At 37.3% G+C, this 24,132-nt stretch overlaps 1 protein-coding gene and 1 long non-coding RNA gene across 2 annotated transcripts in view; both read left to right on the top strand.

Annotated features, from left to right (window-relative positions):
• LOC127427565 (fibulin-2-like) overlaps window positions 1–23,665 on the top strand; it is a 100,297-nt gene extending 76,632 nt beyond the window's left edge. Inside the window, exons 10-17 of the mRNA XM_051675203.1 lie at window positions 8,189–8,326; window positions 8,545–8,688; window positions 9,262–9,390; window positions 13,305–13,430; window positions 15,831–15,947; window positions 16,545–16,673; window positions 19,542–19,665; window positions 21,529–23,665. Of these exons, the coding sequence (XP_051531163.1) occupies window positions 8,189–8,326; window positions 8,545–8,688; window positions 9,262–9,390; window positions 13,305–13,430; window positions 15,831–15,947; window positions 16,545–16,673; window positions 19,542–19,665; window positions 21,529–21,886 (1,265 nt within the window). The 3' untranslated portion in view covers window positions 21,887–23,665. The remainder of the gene's footprint in view (window positions 1–8,188; window positions 8,327–8,544; window positions 8,689–9,261; window positions 9,391–13,304; window positions 13,431–15,830; window positions 15,948–16,544; window positions 16,674–19,541; window positions 19,666–21,528) is intronic.
• On the top strand, window positions 67–2,191 carry LOC127427623 (uncharacterized). Its single transcript, XR_007894954.1, has 6 exons — window positions 67–882; window positions 1,248–1,362; window positions 1,497–1,534; window positions 1,623–1,699; window positions 1,805–1,824; window positions 1,936–2,191. It is a non-coding gene; the product is annotated as an uncharacterized LOC127427623 (long non-coding RNA).
• Window positions 23,666–24,132: the final 467 nt, after the last annotated feature.

Below are 24,132 nucleotides of genomic sequence, written 5' to 3'. Positions count from 1 at the left end.
AGAGCTGTTGAAGGGGAGAAGGGGAGAGAGAAGGGGGGGCAGCAGGGTGATTTGCAATTTATCACACTGTGGTGATATTCAGGTGTAGATTTCAGCAAAAGGCGATTTGCACTTTATCACACGTGGTGATATTCAGGTGTAGATTTCAGCAAAAGGCGATTTGCACTTTATCACACGTGGTGATATTCAGGTGTAGATTTCAGCTTTTGTGAGAGAGTTTTATGACGTTGATTCTCGCAGAGTTTTTTTACTTTTACCGGAAATGGCGCCTGTTGGTTGTAGACATTCTGGTGCCAGTCTTACAGTTGTGCGTGCATGAATGGCTTTGGTTGTCAGGAAAATCACAGAGCCAGTGCAATGTAGGCAATCTCTTCACTACACTTCAGCCAGACAGCTGAGGAAGTTGACGCTTTTCAAAATATAAGGGCAGGACATACGTGGATTTGATGGACACTTCTCAAGGCCAGTGGAGATACTTGTTAAACAGATAGCCTGATTAAACATCTTTTCATTGGCCATTTCATTGCACACTTCAAACAGTAGGAAGAGGTAATTCGGCGCATTCCGTCTATGGTAAAAAGTCAAAATTGGAAAAGTGGAGTTACGTGTTTTTCATCGGACAGCGACGATATGCCTTCAGAAGACTTGGAATATGATGCACAAGTCACATGGAATACACTCTAAAAAAAGATGGTTCTTGAAAGTTTCTTTACTGACTTTAATAGTTATATTTAGAACCATATCTTCCTGAAGAACCCTTTTGAAAATAACTGTCAATAAATTATTTCCAAGCCACCACATGATTGGTTGACTCGCAGCGCTGGAGTTCTGGCAGGCAGCTCGACCAACCAATTTCACAGACTGTCAACACACTCTTCACAGGTAAACTTTACATATATGTTTTTCAACATGTTGCTAAAACATTTTAACAATGACTAGTTTCAGCAGGAAATTTATCAGGGACAACAAATTGTGTGAAGGAACTTTCTCCATGCCGTTACTATTTTAAGGATTTGTATGACTAATTGAGTAAAATCAATTTTCTCGTCGCAACATTGCCCCTATGCAGTCAACATTATTATAAATATTTATAAATTATTTTACTTTGAGCTTCTTAGCATCTAGATACAATTCAAACCTGCGTCCATTTATTTTTTTTATTTTTTTTTAAATATATTTAATAATCTTAAAGGGAATTCATGATCATAGAACTTAGAGTTCATGACACTGTTTTTCTCTCTCTGCAGGTTATGCGACTGATGGACCTCTAAATAATAATCACAGAACGGATGAAACTATGCCTGTTATCTGACAACAGATCATTTTGTCAATGCTTTATAAAGGCAGCAGCACAACAAATGGGTATGTTTTTGCAAAATGTTGAGCAATCCCCTATAATAAGCACTTTAAATTTTAACATTTACAAAATACAACTTTCTGTAACTGTTGGTTTCTTACCCATAAAATTGTCTTTGTTTCTTTGATGTTTTTTATAGATCTCTACCAGAACATGCAAGTGAAACCAACTCAAGAGGTGAGCTGTCATTTTGTCATTTTCTTTAAAATACTGACATTATGTTCTGATAAAGGAGGTAATATTTGGGATTTTATTGTGATTTCAGGTATCCACCCCACCAGCGGTACAAGCCATTGTCTTCTTTGATAACAGCATATGCCTGCATTAAATGTATTAGATTATGTGAGTTTTAAGTATTCCTTTTTATCTCTCTTGTTGTATATTTATTTTTGCCATGAATTTATACACTGTAATTAATTAATATAATGTAATTTCTTTGTGTCATAGCAAACTTCTCTACTAAGCCTGTGAGTGATAAAGACTGAATTTGTGATCAATATAGAATTTTTGAATTTTTCACATATATTGTCCTTATACTGAAACACTGACTCTGAACCTAATTCTGTATTTCTATCCAGACAGACTCTGTTGGACCCCACAACCTCATTACCTGCAGAGAGGGACTGCCACTCAATTACACCAAAATACACAGTAATGGATAGTGAAGACATCATAGAGGACTTGGCAGATATTTTTGTGAATTTAGCCTTCATTACATCTATTTTGTATTTTTATGGGACTGCTCAACCTTAAAAGGATAATTCACCCAAAAATGAACATTTTCTCATTTAATCACCCTCGTGCCATCCCAGATGTTTATGAATTTATTTATTCTGCTGAACACAAATTACGATTTTAGAAGTATATTTCAGCTCTGAAGGTCCATACAATGCAGGTGAATGTTGACCAGAACCATGAAGCTCCAAAAAGCACACAAAGGCATCACAAAAATAATCCACAAGACTCCAGTGGTTTAATCCAAGTCTTCAGAAGCGATATGATACATGTAGGTGAGAAACAGATCAATATTTAAGTCATTTTTTACAATAAATCTCCATTTTCACTTTCTCATTCTTCTTTTGTTTTTTGGCGATTCACATTCTTCGTGCATGTCGTCACCTACTGGTAGGGGCTGGTCAAAGTTGAAGATTTATAGTAAAAAAAGGACTTAAATATTGATCTGTTTCTCACCCACACCTACTATATCGCTTCAGAAGACAGATTAAACCACTGGAGTCATATGGATTACTTTAATGCTGCCTTTATGTGGTTTTTGAAGATTCAAAGCTCTGATCACCATTTACTTGATTGTATGGACCTACAGAGCTGATATATTCTTCTAAAAATCTTCATTGTTCTGCAGAAGAAAGAAAGTCATACACATCTGGGATGGCATGATGTTGAGTAAATGATGAGAGAATTTTCATTTTTGGGTGAACTATCCCCTTAAAGATTTGTTGTCAGCATGGAAGAAAAGTACTCTCTCTATAAAAGATACAAAATGAACAAGTTTCTATTCCAGTCTTCATGTGTGGAGCAATGTAGTGGTCTACTATTTCATTTGCATATGCATTTATTTACTTTTTCACATTATGTATTTGTTAATGTATTTATTAATGTGAATGATTTTTGCATTTGAAATTATTTAAATACAATCATTTATTAATGTATTGAACTAATGATTGCTGTAAAATTTTTCATTTTAATAGAAAATAAAAGTACTTAATGGATACATATTCCTTGCTTTTATATATTAATTTATTTGTTTGCTTATATTTAAAGTAAACCCATACTTGAAGCTATAATGTTTTATAGATGCAGATATATAGAGGGGTTAAAAAAAAGCATTGCATCAAAAAGGTTCTATATAGCACTACTGAGGTTCTATAAAGCACTTTCAAAGAATGGTTCTAAAAAGGTTCTAATTAACACCAAAAAGGGTTCTGCTATTGTTACAAGCCAAAGAACCCTTATTTGGTACTGTTTAGAACCATTGTTCTTAAGAGTGTACTTTTATGACGCTTTTCTAATATTTAAAGTGAGCCACTATCAACTGTATGTAAATCGGTGATGTCGACATTCTTTAAAATATCTCCTTTTGTGTTCTGCAGAAGAAAGAAAGTCCTATTGGTTTAGAACAACATGAGGGTATGTAAATGTTGACAGAATTTACATTTTTGGGTGAACTACCCTTTTAAAGCAAGTCAGTTCACTTGGCGGCTGTCTTGGTAACACCCTTACAGGCATATAATATAAGTACAGCTCCTATCTACTTAAATGGGGAAATCTCTGGAACTGTTAGTTAAGATTATGTTTAAATAAAGTATTTCAAATCAGCAATAAAATCTGACAGCAATTGTATCATAAACTGTGCTTCTTTTGCTAAAATCACACTTCAACAACAGCATATTTCAAACTGGTCCAGTAATGCACATTTTAGAGTAAACAAACAGTCAGTGCCTCTATCAAAAAAGTGATTGGCTCTTTTAACTGAAAGGAAGGACTTCTATTCTTATCAACACCAAATTGAGCATATTCTCCCATTTCATTTTTTTAATCTCGTTTGTTTTAATGCAGAGTGTTTGGGTTACACACAGTTTCACTGTTCATTGGAAATAGCAGTGATTGCAAGAGTGCACTAAACAGTGTGAATGACTGGAGAAACGTGCTGGGGTTTGATCTTGTGAGATCAGCTGCCTTAAAAGTGTGAGTGTGCTTTCATGGCCTCTTATTGAGTCACAGTGCCACCTACTGAGAACTTCTAACCTGTAATTGAGGACTGTTGTGATCTCTATGCAAACCCATCTCCTCTTAAAGAGGCCAGTCTTTCGTTATTTGTCTATGCTTACCAAATGTGGTGAGATGTACAGATTTTCCTGATGTTTTTACTGGGATAGTTCACCCAAAAATGTCAAATTCTGTCATCATTCACATCACCCTCATTTATTTCCATGGGACATAAACAGGAATGTTTGTGTCCGCCCCTTTAAGAGAGGAAACCTCATGCGTTTGGACCTTAAAGGGATAGTTCACCCAAAAACTAAAATTCTCTCATAATTTACTCACCCTCATGCCATCCCAGATGTGTATGACTTTCTTTCTTCTGCAGAACACAAATGAAGATTTTTAGAAAAATTTCTCAGCTCTTTTGGTCCATACAATGCAAGTGAATGGGTGCCAAAATTTTGAAGCTCCAAAATCTACATGAGGGGAACATAAAAGAACACCAGACAACTCTGGTGGTTAAATCAGTGTATTCTGAAGCGAAATGATAGGTCTGGGTGATAAACAGATCAATATTTAAGTCCTTTTTCTTTCACTTTCTCCTTCTGTTTATTTGTGATTCACATTCTTCATGCACATTGCCTCCTACTGGGCAGGGAGGAGAACATATCACAAAAAATGGCTTAAAAATTTATCTGTTTCTTCATATCATATCGTGTCTGAACACATGGATTTAACCACTGGAGTCATATGGATTACTTTTATGCTCTCTTTATGTGGATTTTGGAGCTTCACAATTTTGGCACTTTGACATTGTATGTGCCAACAGAGCTGAAATAGTCTTCTAAAAAATGTATTTGTGTTCTGCAGAAGAAAGGAAGTCAAACACATCTGGGATTTTTTTTTCCCCCATCATCTGGGATTTTTATTTATTTATCTTTTTGACTCAAGATGGCACAGAGTATGGCTGCTTCGTTGCAAGCTCCAACACAACATCGTAGTTTTTTGTTTGTTTTGTTTACAATTCTTGTTGTCTGCCTTATTGTCTACGACAGACAAACACTTTTGGACATTGGTTCTGCAATTACACACCATAAACCGGACTTCAAATTAATCGACCCAAGCTACCCAGTATTCTATTGGCAAATGTTCAGTCTCTGGACAACAAGCTCTGCAAGCTGAGAGTGCGGATCTCTTTCCAACGAGAGACGAGGGACTGCTGCATTATCTGCCTAACAGAAACTTGGATGTCTGCAGAGATTCCAGACCCAGCCATCGAACCCGCGGGGTTCTCCGTGCACCGAGCGGACAGAGCAAAAACCTCTCAGGTAAAAGCAGAGGTGGTGGTGTATGTTTTATGATCAACAAATCCTGGTGTGATCAGAGGAACGTACATTCTATCAAGTCTTTCTGCTCTCCTGATCTGGAATTTATCATGCTTCTGTGTCGACCATTCTGGCTACCGAGGGAATTCACAGCGGTCATTATCACAGCTGTGTACATCCCGCCACAAGCCGACACAGACCGGGCACTCAAGGAACTGTATGGGATTATAAGCAAGCAGGAAACCACGCACCCTGAGGCCGCATTCATTGTGACCGGGGACTTTAACAAAGCCAATCTGAAATCAATCACACCAAAATACCACCAACACATCAGTTTCAACACACGAGGGGACTGGGTTTTGGACCATTGCTACTCTCCCTTCCGGGTTGGCTACAAATCCCTCCCCCGCCCACCATTTGGCAAATCGGACCACTCTTCCGTTCTGCTTCTGCCCGCTTACAGGCAGAAACTGAAACGGGAAGCACCCACCCTCAGAACGGTCCAGTGCTGGTCGGACCAATCAGACTCTACGCTACAAGACTGTTTTGATCACGTGGACTGGGAGATGTTCCGGTCCGCCTCTGATGATGACATAGAGCTTTATGCTGATAGTGCAACGTGTTTCATCAGAAAGTGCGTAGAGGATGTTGTTCCGACCAAAACAATAAGGATGAACCCCAACCAGAAACCTTGGATTAATAGCGATGTTTGAGCGGCACTTGATGCGCAGACATCCGCTTTTAATTCCGGGAACACAGAGGAGCATAAACAAGCCAGTTATGCCCTCCACAAAACTATCAGAGCAGCAAAACACCAGTACAGGAACAATATTGAAGGATTGCATTTTATTGAAGACGGCATTCCGGGCCGCATCATCAGAGCGTGCGCGAACCAACTGGCTGGTGTTTTTATGGACATTTTCAACCTTTCCCTCTCCTTGTCTGTGGTCCCCATATGCTTCAAAATGTCCACCACTGTGCCTGTACCAAAGCAATCCAAAATCACTTGCTTAAATGACTGCCGTCCTGTTGCTCTGACCCCCGTCATCAGCAAATGCTTTGAGAGACTAATCAGAGATTACATCTGCTCTGTGCTGCTTCCCTCACTGGACCCATTGCAGTTTGCTTACCGCAACAACCGCTCCACTGATGATGCCATTGCATCTACACTACACAATGCTCCCTCCCACCTGGAAAAAAGGAACACTTATGTGAGAATGCTGTTTGTAGACTACAGCTCAGCATTCAACACCATAGTGCCCTCCAAGCTTGATGTGAAACTCCGGGCCCTGGGCTTAAACAGCTCGCTGTGCAGCTGGATCCTGGACTTCTTGTCAAGCAGATGCCAGGTGGTTAGAATGGGCAGTAACATCATCTCATCACTGACCCTCAACACTGGAGCCCCACAGGGCTGTGTTCTCAGCCCACTCCTGTATTCCTTGTACACACATGACTGTGTGGCAACACATAGCTCCAGTGCCATCATTAAGTTTGCTGATGATACAACGGTGGTAGGTCTGATCACTGACAATGATGAAACAGCCTACAGAGAGGAGGTGCACACTCTGACACGCTGGTGTCAGGAGCAGAACCTCTCCCTCAACGTCAGCAAGACAAAGGAGCTTGTGGTGGACTTCAGGAGAAGAGAAAGAGAACACAGCCCCATCACCATCAATGGATCACCAGTGGAGAGAGTCAGCAGCTTCAAGTTCCTCCATGTCCACATCACTGAGGAACTCACATGGTCTGTCCACACTGAGGACGTTGTGAAGAAGGCTCACCAGCACCTCTTCTTCCTGAGATGGCTGAGGAAGTTTGGAATGAACCGCCACATCCTCACACGGTTCTACACCAGCACTGTAGAGAGCATCCTGACTGGCTGCATCTCCGCCTGGTACGGCAATAGCACCGCCCTCAACTGCAAAGTCCCGCAAATGGTGGTGCGAACTGCCAGACACATCATCGGAGGTGAGCTTCCCTCCCTCCAGGACATCTATACCAGGCGGTGTGTGAAAAAAGCTCGGAGGATCATCAGAGACTCCAGCCACCCGAGCCATGGGCTGCATTCACTGCTACCATCAGGCAGGCGATATCGCAGCATCAGGACCCGCACCAGCCGACTTCATGACAGCTTCTTCCCCCAAGCAATCAAACTTTTGAACTCTTGATCTCTCACGATCAATATACATCAGCACTGCACTTTATTAATCTTATTAACTCACACTGGACTGTCATAAATTATATTTCTCTTAACAACACACTGGCAACTGACAATCAACCGACAGCCTGAATGTCAGTACAGTACAATACAACCTACTGTACATTTATATATACTATATATACAATTTTTTATTGTATTATGTGTATTCTATATTGTGTGTATTGTATACTGTACATTGTATGTTATTATTTGTATATTGTGTTGTGTGTAATTATGTGTATATTAGATTTTAAATTGTGTTGTGTAAATCTGATGTTTATTGTAAATTGGTATATGTCTCATCACTGTCATGACTGCTATGTTGATCGGAACTGCACCCAAGAATTTCACACACTATTGCACTTGTGTATATGGTTGTGTGACAGTAAAAGTGATTTGATTTGATTTGATTTGATTTGATTTGATTTGGATGGCATGAGGGTGAGTAAATGAATTAAATTACAGCATCAATCTCAAAAGGTAAACTAATCCTTCAGCCTCAGTTTAGGTATCCGACTGGGCGGCTTCCAGCTGTCTAGTCCATTGCCCTGGTTTGACATCTGGTGCTCTCTCCTCTCCTAGATGTTGATGAGTGTGTGATGCGTACTCATAACTGTGGGATGGACTTCCAATGCCAGAATACAGATGGCTCGTTCGAGTGCATCCCGAAGCAACGCTGCCTCCCAGGCTTCACTCAGGACTTACACGGCAACTGCATTGGTAAACAGGGCAGAGAGATCTAGAGTCATTCAGTGTCCTCTAGTGGACAGATGCACAAACTGTATCATAAATCCAATTACAAATGTGGTAATTGCAAATGACTAACAAATTAAGCTAAACCACTCAAAATAGAGTTCAAATAGAGCAGAATTGTTTTAATAAAAAATGAATTGTATTCTTTGCTTCCATATTACTTCAGAACTCTCTCTATTTTATAGACATAGATGAATGCAGCAGTGTGAGAGAACCATGTACTGCTGGCTTTAACTGCATAAACACAGTGGGCTCGTACACTTGTCAGCGCAAGATTATCATATGCAGTCGGGGATATCATTCCAGCCCTGATGTGGCACGTTGCATTGGTGAGGATGTACACAAATTGAGCTAATGATATCTTCTATCGCCTCTCCCCCTAAATGTAACCCTTACAGAAACCTTTCTGCTTTTTTTTTATTATTATTTTAATTTTAAAAAAAAATTAGGATGTTTATTAAGCTGTTTTTTATTGTCTGGTCCCCATAAGGTAGGCGATTTCAAGTTTTACTGTCAATAATGGGCAAACCTGGCTAACACACACACACACACACACTGCTCAAGATTTTTGAGATTTTGAAAAAATAAAAAATAAATGTGATAAAAAAAAATATTTAAATGCTGAAAAAATATGATTCCACTTGTTTAAACAACATACTCTACTATTACAAAAGAAACTGTGGTGGCTCCATGGAACAGCAATGGTATTAAATGGTAATAACATGGTACTGAATGATTACCATATTCATATACTGTATATTTGTACTATGGTATTTACATGGTACTCCAGGGTACTTCACAGAATAGCATCGTATTACTATGATACGTTTTGGTGCTTCTTTGTTACAGTACTCTTGTGAAGGTTGCAAGAACTAGTAAGATTGTTGAATGTTTGTTTGCAGATGTGGATGAATGTCAGACCACCACCCACCGCTGTGGACAGGGCCAGATCTGTCACAACCTGCCTGGCAGCTACCGCTGTGACTGTCAAACTGGATACCAATACAATGCCATTCGCCAGCTCTGTGTGGGTGTGTATTAACACACACATTAAAACACTATGAATATGTGGTTGAACTAAGAAAACACATCCCTTGTCAGATTAGCAAGTACATAGAACAACCTGTGCTGAGTGAAACTTATTTTTTTAGACAAGCAAAATGACCTTACAACAGGGTCAGAAATGAACCAGGGCTTGGGGCAAAAATGGCACTTAAAATGACAAAAATGCCCAAGATATTTAAAATGTGGGGGCAAAAATACCTCTGTAGCAGTGTCAGAAATGAACTTTTATTTATTCATTTAAATCCCCAAGGATCTTATTATTATTATTATTATTATTATTATTATTATTTAAAACCCCTGGATTTCATTTTCTGGGGCATTTTTGTTTACCTCTATGAGGGAATATTTTTTTCTAACCATTTAAAACAAACTGTGTCTCATCTGTTGATTTCAGTTTAATCAATTCAGTAATACAAATTTTCAAGAATTTAGACATTTTTGTATTTTTGAGAATTGTTTTACCTCTTACCTGAAAAATTAAATCAATATCAACTCATATTTGATGCCGTACTATTGTTTAACAAGACTATAATAGAATATTAGGGACTATATCAATGTAAAAAAAAAGAAAAAAAAAACAGAACAGAGGAATTAATTGAGAGGGGTTTGTTCCACCCAACATTTTAAATTTCTGGGGCATTTCTGTCATTTTTTGGTAGCATTTTTGCCTTGAGCCCGCTTAATTTCTTGACCCTGCCTTGTAGTGATTTCCTTTGTTCATTTGTTGTCTAACATTGAGCTTCTGTGATGCTATTGAAAGGTTTAGTTAAAGAATTATTCCAGGTTCAATTCAAGTCAAGCTCAATTGAGAGCATTTGTGGCATAGTATTATTTACCACAAAAATGTATTTTGACTTGCCCCTCCATTTCTTAAAAAAAAGCAAAAATCTTGGTTACAGGGAGGCATTTACAATGGAAGTGAATGGGGCCAATCCGTACCCATTAAAACATTCATTGTTTCAAAAGTATAGCCACACGACATTAGCGACATGCATGTTAACATGATCTAGTGTGATAAAATTGCTTATAACTTTACACAGAAAAGGTTAGTATCCAATTTTAAAACTTCGGTGCTATGACAATGTAATACCAACAAACACTAAAACCCTTAAATAACTGTAAAATGACGATTTAAACAACTTTACAGCTTAAATGATACATGAGTTTTAACAGAAGATTTAATGTAAGTGCTTTTATGAAAAAATAAGCTTTACATTTCTGCCTTTAAAACCTCCAAAAATTGCCCCCATTCACTCCCATTGTAAGTGTAACTGTAACTGTAACCTCGACTTTTGCTTTTTTTTTTTTTTTTAAGAAAATAAATACTTTTTTGTGGTAATCAACATTATGCCATAAATGCTGTCGATTGAGCTTAACTTTTATTGAATCTGGAATATTCCTTTAAAGGGGTCATGACATGCCCATGACAATTTTATTATTTTAATATGTTCCTTGAGGTTCACTTATAATTTTTAGGGAAAGTTATTTTGCACAAAAACAGTCATATATTTGTAAAACATATTCATTTTCTATCCTCATTCTGACCTTCTGTCAGAAACGCTGCTGCTTCTCCTTTAACCCTCAGGGGTCGACTGGATTTTTTCCTCATAACAGCAGAAACAACTTAAAATACTCTGTAATTTTTGGGCATACAGATAAGTGTAAGTCATCATTAGAAACTATAAAGGGTCTACTTTTATTTGTGTACACTCACAATAACAACAAAACCTTGTGCTTTTGTAAAATAAAGAAAATAAACAGGGTGCGCTTTCAGCCGTCTCTGTCTCCGCAAGCATCTTTCTGAAACACGTCACAAAAATGAACTGAAACTCAGCGAATACTTATCACACAAACATGAAACAAATGTCTAAAGAAAGCCTAAATGTCTACTTTTAAATAAAACAATTCAAACAACAAAAAAAATTCTCCTGCAATGTAATCTGTATGAAACAAAGCAATGTACAGTTTCTCCTGGCTCAACTAATTATCCCTAATGTGATCACACCCACCAACAGAGCGCGCTATTCATACGGTAATGTGCTGAGGCGATCAATGCAAATGGTAAACGCCCCCGAGGCAAGTTTATATATATATATATATATATATATATATATATATATATATATATATATATATATATATATATATAAATGTAAAGCTGAATTTTCAGCATCATTACTCCAGTCTTCAGTGTCACATGATCCTTCAGAAATCATTCTAATATGCTGATTTGCTGCTCAAGAAATATTTATTATTATCAATGTTGAAAACATTTGTTTACAATTTTTTCAGGATTCTTTGATTAATAGAAAGTTCAAAATAACAGCATTTATCTCAAATAGAAAGCTTTTTTAACATTATACACTACTGTTCAAAAGTTTGGGGTCAGTAAGAATTTTTTTTGTTTTGTTTTTGTTTTTTGGAAAGAAATTAATACTTTTATTCAGCAAGGATGCATTATATTGATCAAAAGTGACAGTAAAGACATTTATAATGTTACAAAAGCTTTCTATTTCAGATAAATGCTGTTATTTTGAACTTTCTATTCATCAAAGATTCCTGAATTTTTTTTATATATATTGTGTATATGCCCTATATCAGATATTACATTGTATTTTGTAATTAAAATACTTTGTCTCCTCAGGTGTGAATCACATCAGTATTCATGATAATTCATGCCTCCACGCATATGGCCTTTCTAACACTAAAAGTGTCTTACAAAACTTAAATGACTATATTGTTTTGTATGAATGAGTGATGAGGATGGTTTTCACATCATTTTGTAGCAAAAACTCTAGGCTACAATATCAAGTTCTCAAAAGTATTGTGAACAAATGTTTAGTATGTGTTATATGGCCTTATTTCAGTGTCTTAAAATTTTTGTTTTTTCAAAAACCATGCATAAATGTTATTTTCTCAAAAATACAAACATGTACATACATGTTGCTCACATATTATTGTAGTCCAGTTTGTGCTGAATACAGTGTTATCAGACTTTAGCCATTAAAATGTTTTTAAGCAACTGAAAAAAGCACAAATGTCAAGGCATGTCAAAACTACTCCAGGGCCCAAAACACCCTCAGACCCCAGAGGGTTAAGATTTGACAGTAAACAACTACTGTTATGATTGGCTCTTTGCTCTTGCTCTCTCCTCGCCATCTCACTGCTCACCACTACTGGGCGGGGCTATGGAAGTGATAAGGTAAAGTAGGCATTGATGTGTTGTTGTGGAGGTGGTCAGATGCGCAGTGTGACATCACAGTATGGAGGAAGTAGACATCTTGCAGCTTGGTTTCAACAAATGCTCTTTTTGTAGGGAGGAGGAAGTACAGTACATGTCAAAAGATCAAGTAAAATTTGATTCCTCATGTCATGACTACTTTAAGTTACTTTTATTATTTGCTCTCCAACACTTCTTAACATTAGCCTACATATGTCCTAAATATGTAGATATGTAAATATAATAACATTAGTCCTAAATATGCTTTCTGTTGTATTACGGTATCTGTTACACAGGAAACTAGCTTCTGTCTTGAAAATTTTTTTTCTACTCATTCTTGGAGTATCCTATCCACTAGCAACAAAATACACTACATGCAGTGCTTAAAACTACAGTCTGGATACGGATGCGTGACTGAGTTTCCCAAAGGACATCATCTTCTCTGAGGTTTGCCGGCCTAGCAGCTTGCATATAGATGAAGCTGACAGCAGCTCATGCTCCAGAGAGTGTGCAGATTATCCTATTCTCTTATCTCTTACTGTTTCTAGAGCAGAGTGAAAGAAGGGCAGAGTAAGAGAGAGAGAGAGAGAGAGAGAGAGATGCTCCCCAGACTGCAGCATGTCTGTAGACTAAAACAGTTATTTACACTTCTTCTGGCAGATGTAAATGAGTGTTGGCGGTACCCGGGCCGCCTGTGTGCCCAGACCTGCGAGAACACGCCAGGCTCCTACCAGTGCGCCTGTACCACCGGCTTCTCCCTGGCCTTCGACGGCAAGAACTGTGAAGGTACATCCATTTGTACTGGCACAACTGAATAAGGAACAGTCTGCCTGTGAAGAACATGTGCTTTGAAAATTATGAAGGATTTGGGATGTACTCTGAGAGCATGAAAGTTCTCTCTTTCTAATGAAACTGAACATGAAAGAATGAAAAACAAAAAAATGAGAGTGACAGAGAGCTGTCAGCCAGATTGACTCTTAAAGATATGTCTTTTCTTTGAAGGCAAATCTATTCATTAATTCAGAGTTTATTTGAAGGACTTGGTGAGATCAACAATATAAAAATAAAAACAAACAACACCATGTGTCATTTGGCAGATAAAATTAGTTAAAGGAATAGTTCACCCAAAAATGGTATAACTTACCCTTATGTCATTCTAAACCTGTATGACTTTCTAATGTGGAACACAAAAGGAAAAAATTATGAAAACTAATTTTATTTTCAATGCATTGTCAATTGATAGTTACTTACTGTAAAGCTTAAAAAAGGACCCAAAAGTATCACAAAAGTAGTCTCATGCATCATATTCCAAGTCTTCTGAAGACAAACGATAGGTTTTGATAGGTGATCTATTTTTTTCAGTGAAAATATTGACGTCTGTTGCGCGAGAACTTGAGTTGTTTGTAGAGCTAAACACATTTTCCATTGTGAATGAGCTTCTTTAAAACACTCATGAACGTGCAACTGACGTCAAGATTTTCACTCAAAAATGACTTAAAGGGATAGTTCACCCAAAAATTAAACTGCTCTCATCATTTACTCACCCTCATGCCATCCCAGATGTGTATGACCTTCTTTCTTCTGCTGAACACAAATGAAGATTTTTAGAAGAATATATTTTGCTCTGTAGGTCCATACAATGCAAGTGAATGGTGGTCAGACCTTTGTAGCTCCAAATATCACATAAATGAAACATAGAAGTAATACTTAAGACTCCAGTGGTTAAATCCATATCTTCAGAAGCAATATAATAGGCGTGGGTGAGAAACAGATCAAAATGTAAGTCCTTTTTTCCCTAAATCTCCACTTTCACTTTCACTTTTACATCTGAAAGTCACATGTGGTGACTGTTTAGTTTCACTTTTACATCTGAAAGTGAAAGTGGAGAGTAAAAAAAGGACTTAAGTATTGATCTGTTTCTCACCCTCATCTATTAGATTACTTCTGAAGATATGGATTTAAACACTGGAGTCATATGGATTACTTTTATTTTTCATGTATGTGATTTTTGGAGCTACAAATGTCTGATTACCAATCACTTGCATTGTATGGACCTACAGAGCTGAGATATTTTTCTAAATATCTCAGTTTGTGTTCTGCTGAAGAAAGAAAGTAATACACTGGGCTGACATGAGGGTGAGTAAATGATGAGAGAAGTTTCATTTTTGGGTGAACTATCCCTTTAATATCAGGTTGTTTCTCATCAAAACATATTGTATGCCTTCAGAAGACTTAATATATGATGTATGAGCCACAAGGACTACTTTTATGATACTTTTGGGTCATTTTTTAAGCTTTAAAGAAACTCACTATCAACATCAATTGTAATTAGAAGACGGACCGGAATATTCATTAATAAAAAAACATGAAAGGTTGGTGTAATATCTGCACCATTAAGACCAAAATATACTACTGCATCAAACCTACGCCATTGGCTATGCGTAACTACAATGGTTTCGTCCATTACAATTCATCATATCACATTGTATTTGGCCTCGGGAGCATTGTTTTAATCTGGAACATCTGCTGATTTTAGATCCTGTTTATGTTTCATGAAGTTACAAGCGAAAACGGGACAAAAAGACAATTTATGAACTGTTTACAACATATGAACTCCATGCTTTTTTTCTCTGGGCTTTTACTTGATATATTTAGTATGTGAGTGACACAATATTTGTTTTCTACTCAAGTGCTTTCTGATCTGTACAATGTTTTGACCACAAGTTTCACAGTATGGTGTACAGTATATAATCATATTTCATAAGTTACGAAAACAGAACACTTCTAATTTGTTAGCAAATTAAAAAGAACCTGTTAAAAGGTTGTATTGCCTATATGCATTGTAAAGTCCAGCTTTTAAGCTTTAAAACAACACCTATTTGTTGGTCAAGTTAGTAGTTATTAATTCATTTTTGTAATATTTTTTGTCAGCACGGTACATCAAAAGTATGCCAAAATATTTATTTACCATTATTTAAGCATTATTTAATGCCTGATTTATGTTCTCCGTCACATGTATAATAAACAATATGTACCTAAATCTCTTATCAAATAAATATTATGTTCCTAAATGCTTTCATACTTTGATGAACTCGTTTTTAATGCTGCAATAATTTGACATAGCCATCTCCGCATATTAAGCTGGGAAGTGAGAAAGTAATTTAAAGTTTTTGTCTCATGTAACAGATCTTAATGAATGTGACAACAATCCCTGTAGTCAGGAGTGTGCAAACATCTACGGCTCTTACCAGTGTTACTGCCGAATGGGCTACTACCTGAAAGAGGATGGACACACATGTGAAGGTGAAGTGTTTTTAACATCATAAAAAAAATTGAATCTTTCCAACTGTACCCATTAAGGCTTCAACACAAGGACACGTACTCATTACATGTTGATTAAAGTGATGATGTGATCTGATGGAGAGATTAGATCGATCGCATTTAGAATTTTGTCAATAAGGATTGATTTTTCTTCAGCATTATCAACAGATGTAGCAATTAGTTTGTTCTTGACACACCTTGCTAAAAAACATTAATGTGCTTTGAATGCTTTTCCGCAGCACAGGATGCTGGTGTGTTGGTTTTCCAACAAGGCATTTTGGCTAACTTGACTAGGACTTCCATTTTTTACCAGCATAACCAAAAAACCAAAAACAAAAAAAAAACCATACTGGTCGACCAGCTTTACCAGTTAAGATTTACTTGCGAACAACATGGCTATGCTAGACCACCATCACGAACCACTAAAAACCTGACTAGACCAGCATGGGGAATCTGTGCTGGTTAAGCTGGTTTTATTGGCAGGGCATGTGCCTGGTTATTGGCAGAGCCGTCTAACAGTGTGATGTTCTAATGACTAGTTTTCTCAGTGATAATAAAATGCTCTTATTTGGTCTCTAGATATTGACGAATGCTCACAGAGCATCGGAAACCTCTGTGCATTCCAGTGTGTTAATGTCCCGGGTAGCTACAAATGTGCCTGCCCTCCCCATGGTTACTCAGTGTCAGCGAATGGACGTACCTGTCAAGGTAACACTGATGTTATTGTATCATATTACATATAACTGTTTGCTAACATCCCCTACATGAATAAGCACACTATACAGGAGGTTTAGAATGTAAATCATGAGAGCCGAGAGGTCCCCGGCTCAAAATTTTGTTTCTGGTGAAAGAAAAACATACCGTAATGCTATGGATCAATATTTACTGAATAATTCATTATTGTGTAGAAGGGGTCAAAATGACCATTTTTGCCTATGATTTAGGAGAAAAACTTCAAGTCAAAAAAGCCTTAGAAAGGTGGCAACATCATTCTTTTATTTTTACAAAGAGAGCGGTAAGTCTATTACTAAATCTTTGACTTCAGAACTTCTTGGTGTATTATATGGCTATGGTGTAAGTCCAAAAATTAAAAAAAATTGTGTTGTGTGTTTCTCCAGATGTATTAAAGCTATCTTAATATCCTTTTAGATTCTGGTTCAGAGCAAACTTTTCTTTTGGCATCTTCATGTTTAAGACATGGTTAAATCCCAGCGATATGAGGGGTTTTACAAAATAATGGATTTCTCTGGAAAAATTGGTCTATGGCATTTAATATTTTTGGCTTTCATCACCTTTTATGTTTATCTTTCTTCAGAAAAAGTATTAACAAAATCAAAAATTGCTGCCAGGGAAAATTCTGAAATTGAGCTGATTTGACATGAAATAACCCAGCGATAGTATCTTATTTATTGCTTTAACAGTGGATAAACAAGTGGGGCTTTACTCTGGGATGCTGTTCTGGGGTCTGTCCCAAAACTTAGTAAGCTGCCTTGCTGCCTACTGGCTACAAAGTCTTCCAAGGCAGTCTCCCAGCTAAAATGTCAACTCATTGGTGACCAATTTAGAATGCTCCACATAAAACAACTCATCCAAACTCATTTTACAAAAAGCGCTACTTAAGCGATTAAGACATTGAGGCTACAGGAGTCCAAAATGAATAAAATCACAGCAGTTTATTGTGCAACCAAAATCCCAATAATAACCAGAAAAAAGATTTGGTGCCTAACACGGAACTTTTAACTATAAACAAGCCCAGAATACACTTACGTATTTTGAAATTACGGAGACTTGGCTCCGTTACAATCCCCTATATTTAAGAATTTACTAAATTATGCTTTTTATAGCCTACATTCACTAGATTACAACTATTGGCATAGATTTTTGCCGATAAGCGATCGTTCCAAAAAGCAACTATCGGCACTGATTAATCGGTAAAACCGATATATCGGTCTACCTATAGCAGAAAGTCACTAGGTGAAAAATGCATATGTTCTGAGGTGTTATTTTAGCTAAACACGCTTAAACTTTCAGACTCTTGAGGTGCATATTCCAACCAACACCTTTCTAAAAGCTACATACTCTTCATTCCGAGTTGTTTTTATTTTTTTGGATCAATTTGTCTAATTGGTACATTGAGTTGCAGGAGGCTAACCTCAGGTTCAACACAACACAGCTCGGTGTCTTGCATCTCTCTCTGAAAGTTCACAAAATTGACAAAAATCCCTTAGGCTCTTAATATAGGAAAGTCAATGAGAGGTGAAGAAGAGGCTCTGCATGCTCCCAGAGGTTAGCGCTAGCTAGCCTGCACCAAAATGAATTAGTCTGCGGATTGGAGCCGGCGAGCTATAACGAGGACTTTGCTTTTGTAAAATGAGATGCATAATTAATTACTTCTGGAGCAACCAAAATTGATTCCTAGCAGACTTCAGCCATCCCTGACAACCCTATCCTGCTAACATTGATTGGGACTGGTGAAATTTAATATGCATTGGGAATTTTTGCCTTAGAAAACCTCAGTAGTTTATATCAGCCTCACTGTTGAGTTTATATTTACTCCTTGATATGCATAAAGTAAGAATAAAAAGGAATGGTATATTTAGGAACAGAAAATTAGAATTAAGGCTTTAAATGAGTTGTTTTTCATTGGAGATCAAGTGGTGATCCAACACTCAACACATGATACACAATTGAATTTAGATAGTTTCATGCCCTCAGCAGCCAGTAATTCACCACAGAAAACTCATTGTGGTCAGCACAATGTTTATTCTCATTGCCCGTGGTGTGACCCCTATTAAATGTAGTCTGGGTCGTATTTTCTGTTACTATAAATAACTTTGTTCGTGGTTTTCGATAGGGCTGTGCCATTACAAACATTTATTGATATATTGCAATACTTTTTTACTTGCAATATTGTATTGATACTTGAGATCCCTGCATCCATATTTTTATTGATTTATTTGTTTATTAATATCATGTGCAACATTTCAAGAATTAAGAAGCAGGTCGTCTAAATGAGCGCAAACTCTGAGATCGGTGTTTCTCAGTGCGGTCAGAGCGACTTCTAAGAGGTGTGTGAGAGACTGATACTGAACCTGCATGATCCACTCTTCTCTCGCGGACATGCTGGGTCACTCTTACATGTTTGCCGCTGTTTCAGTTAAATCCTGATGTATCGCAATATATTGAATCGTGACATGTATTGCGATACGTATTGTATATTGTATCTTGAAGTGGTTGACAATACCCTGCCCTAGATTTTAAGGATGAGGGCATGTCATGCAACTTGTCCATACTGACTTGAATTTACAGTAGTTTAGGCTAGCTTCTACTAAGTTACAGATGAGTTTGGGCAAAAATACCACAGCATTTGGCCAAGATATGGCATGCGCTGTCTCGTTTCTGTTCAAAGTTGACAAGCCTATATATTTTGCTATCTTAAATATGCATGATTATATCAATATTTACATTGTATTATTTGCATTTAGAATAGTGTTTTCCTGCTGTCTATGACCATATCAGAACAGACCTGCTTATATTACATCTTTTTAAGATTTGTTGTTCCATTTTTATTTCCAGATATTGATGAATGTGCCGTTGGAACACACAACTGCTCTACTTCGCAGACCTGTTTCAACATTCAGGGAGGTTTCCGTTGCTTGTCCTTTACATGTCCAGAGAACTACAGGAGAGTGTCTGACATGTGAGTATGGCTCTCTGATTTTGTATCTGCCCACTCACAATCACAATCATGCAAAACATATGTTGGCCCCAACAGTGAATCTGACATTGTGGCTAGATGCTTTCCAGTTGACCACAGTAATCTGAAGTTTCACTACCCATTGATGAAAGAAAAATGTTGCTCTATCAGTTTTCAATAGGCCTATTCGCTTATAATTCCCTGATTTGGACAGTAAAATGTGATAGGAATTTAAAGTACACAATTAAATAAATACTTCTTGTCTGACTCTTTCTTCTGCGCTAGCTTATATACTATTTCAGCTACTCTTGGAACTTGGCAGTTCGATACTGCAGATATTGTCGACTCTATGACAAATTGCTTATGTTCCTCATTTATAAGTCACTGTTGATAAAAGCATCTGCTAAATGGCTAAATGTAAATTTGAGGAGATGCCCACTTACTCTATTTCTGTGGAGATGATAGAATGAAAAAACATATTTTCATATACACACAGAATCTAAAACGTCTTCCTTCATGCAAAATAAGGGCTTGTGAGTTTAATTTGAGAGCTTTTAAATAGGCTAACATGTGAAAGTGAAGAATTTAGCCCAGAAAAATGTTACTATTGCACAATATAATAAAATATAATAGCTATTCAGGTTGGCTAGGTTCCAATTACAGCAGTGTAAATGTAAAATGGACCAAGACTATTTTATTTTATTCAGAGGAGCTTATTAAGTTACATATGAATAAATTACTTAATAAAGTGTGTGAAGCACACATACATCTTAAAAAGTTACAATTTAAAATTGTAATTGACAATTAATCGTAAAAATCGTGAAAAGCGCTAAAACAAACAATTAATCATCATAATAGTAAAAGCCTTAAAACAGACAATTAATCATCATATTTGCAATTATTTGTTTGACAATTAATCATCAGCCCAATTTCACAATTGTGAATTACAAAAACTGATAAAGCTTTCTGGTTGCATAATGGAGAAATTGGACATACGGTAAATAAGCATCCACATATTCTATGGCTGTGAGTTTGTATCTCAAGAATGAATGCGTACATTTTAACAGCCTTGTGCTGTGTTCATTGAACCAACTTCTAACAGAGCATGATTTCTGCTAAGCAGGGCAAGGGAGCCAAATTGCTTTGATCAGCCAGTGGTTCAAAGAAACACGTCTGGGCAGTGTCAGTAAGGACTGTGATTGGTGGGAATTCCCACTGCTCACCATCAGCCCTTCAGAGATTTACAGCTTTATCAGAGATTTAACAGCACAGACAAGTCTGCAGGGGCAAAACACCTACAGTGACTGTAGTCATTTTAGGAGTCGCTCTAATGTCTCTTTAAGAATGTTGTGCTGTACAACATGTTTGTAAATATGTGTAAAACACAATCAAGACCCTCGATTTTTGCTTCTTTTTTTAAGGACAGATGATTCTAAACAATTTTTTGTGGTAATCAACATTATGCCACAAATGCTGTCAATTGTGCTTAACTTGCATTAAACCTGAAGTAGTTAGTAGGGCAGAACAGCTGAAAGATGCGTTTGGCCACTTACCATACGGGAGTACAATTGATTGTCGAACTGCACCACCTATTGTAAAGGTACGAATATGCTAGCGGTGAGTATTCATGTCGCGTATTGTGTGAAGGGTTCATTTGTCGGCAGTTCGTCTCACTTTTTGCACTGCGTTCGATGTGAAAGGGCCTTAAGCATGATCACTAATTATAGTGCCTTTACTAGCACCACTAATAATTTTACACAGTTATATTAAAGACAAAACGTTTAAGAGGATATCTAATGTAAAAATAAAAAAAAACGGTTTTAGATGTTTAACTGTTTATAAATTGAACTTTTCTGATCTTTTTAGACGCTGTGAGCGAATAAGTTGCCCCAACTTCCAGCAATGTCAGACCATGCCATTGCGCATCACATACTACCAACTGAGCTTCCAAACCAACATCGTCATCCCTGCTCAGATCTTCCGCATCGGACCCTCACCCGCCTACTCTGGCGACAACATCATCATCAGCATCCCACGTGGCAACGAAGAAGGCTACTTCAGCACGCAGAAACTTAACAGCTTCACGGGCGCTGTGTACCTGCACCGCCAGGTGCGTGAGCCGCGGGACTTCCTCATCGACGTGGAGATGAAGCTGCTGCGTCAAGGAACTTTCACAACTTTTTTGGCCCGAATCTACGTGTTCATCACAGCAAACTCTATGTGATATTCTGTTGTTCTCTGACGCCTTTGATTTCATATGGTACTCAACTCTTCAAGCTTCTGCCTTGAAGTTGTTTGTCACCTGGCAGTTCTCTGGGCTTCTCTTTGCTTAATGGATTTTGCTTGGAGAGACTTTGATGGGACTCTCCCAATGGGATTCAACCGCTTGTTTTGAGTAGAGTGGGAACAAACATGATGGAGTGCTGAGACTGACATAAACACTCGGCTTTACTCCTAGTTTTTCCTCTTCAGAAGCATTGAAAGTATTTTACACCAAATGCTATTTATACTGTACCAATTTATCTTGATTGCCTGAAACTGCTTTTTATAGCACTTGAATACTTTTCTAACAACACAATGTTTCTCATCGGGGTTGGCAGGATACAGCTGAGGCAGACTTAGACATTTCACAAAATTGTAATGCTGTCACAGTTCTTTTGTTGACCCTTAAAGCGCTGTGTCACATCATTAGAATGTCTCGGAATTTCACAACGCATTTGAAACAATGATAAAGTGTATTTGAAAACGTATCCATCATAACTCAAGATCATACCCCGACTACAAAAGAGAAAGAACATTGTGCAATCATTTCTGTAATCATCGTGTTAAACACTTGCAGTTAAAATGTGTTCTTGTTTTTCCCCCGTAATATTTGTTTTTCGAAAAAAAAAAAAAACTATTGGCTCTCTTGGAGTATGCAGTTTCAGAACCATTCCACATGCACACCTGAAGAGTGTGTGAGCTCCAAAGCAGATATGAGAATGTTTACATTTACATTTACATTTATTCATTTGGCAGACGCTTTTATCCAAAGCGACTTGTTTTTGTATGTCTTTAATTTGTAGTACTGCACCTATTTTTATGTATTACTCTCTTGGATATTCAACTCAGGGTAAAAGCGTACAATCATCTCACCATACTCTTGTGCACAGTATATCTGAAATCATAGTGCAGGCTATTGAACATGATAGTGTTTCACACTCATTTCATCAACTGAACAACAAATGCTTCAGTATCTCTGATTTCCATTGTTGTCTAATACTTACTTCATTGCTCTGGCTCAATAAAGCAACACCAACTTTTCTTAGTATCTTTAGTTGTTACTTGAGGTGTTTTTTACTTTTGTTTGCCCAAGCGGTTTCTTCTTGAAAAGTTAAGCATTGCCTTCTAGTGGTGAAGGTAAAAACTACAGATTATAGCCTGAGGCTCCCTTTCCTATCTGCATCAGCTATTTTATTATGCATCATCAAATTTGATGATGACATGATTGCACTCGTAATGGAGCATTTTTGTAGTGTTTTAAATCTGTGTTTTAAATCCTCCAGGATGTGCATCCCTTTTCTGGCTTTAAAAGCAAAAACAACTCAGTATTATGGTTTTGGCATTTACCGGTGGAAAGGCGGACTGTTTTGGGCTTTTGGAGCAGCCTGGAGAATTGAGGTGCTTTGCTTGTTACTCTAATTGTGCTTTCCATCACAATCCTCATCAGACCTTTGCGCTATCATTTTGTGTCGCACCCCTGAGGCCTCTCAACCCTGCCTCTCATTGTGTAGGTATCGGAAAAGGGCGTGCATTGCTCAAAGCCAGCAGCATGGTTGTGTATGTTGTACATCCCTGCTGATAACCTCTGGCTGCTATCAGCTAAGTGGGATGAATGATATAATTCATCAGCTCAGCAGAAGAGCATAAATCACACTTACACTAGCCAGTTTGAATACACACTATGACTGTAGAAGTCAGTCAGGAAGTATGATAATTGTTATTGTGTCAGGGAGAGCATATACACTGCACCCTAATTAAACAATCCTATAGTGGGAAAAAAATCACAAATAAGATATCTTTAAAAGGATAGTTCACTCAAAGATTAAAATCATGCCATCATTTTTCATTTAATAACTCTTGTGTTGTTCCAAACCCGTATGACTTTCTTCCATGGAACACAAAAAGAGATGTTAAGCTGAACGTTTTGTACTTTTGTAACATATTGTCTCAATATGTATCACAAATGCCTAAAACCCTAAATAAAACGACCATTAATGGAATAGTTCACCCAAAAATGGAAATTCTCTCATCATTTACTCACCCTCATACCATCCCAGATGTGTAAGACTTTCTTTCTTCTGCTGAATACAAATGAAGATTTTTAGAAGAATATTTCAGCTCTGTAGGTCCATACAATGCAAGTGAATGGGTGCCAAAAATTTGAAGCTCCAAAATCCACATAAGGGCAACATAAAAGTAATCCATATG

This window comes from Myxocyprinus asiaticus, chromosome 37 (assembly GCF_019703515.2).
Source record: "Myxocyprinus asiaticus isolate MX2 ecotype Aquarium Trade chromosome 37, UBuf_Myxa_2, whole genome shotgun sequence".
Taxonomy (NCBI): domain Eukaryota; kingdom Metazoa; phylum Chordata; class Actinopteri; order Cypriniformes; family Catostomidae; genus Myxocyprinus; species Myxocyprinus asiaticus.
This window is presented reverse-complemented; position numbering and strand designations above follow the sequence as displayed.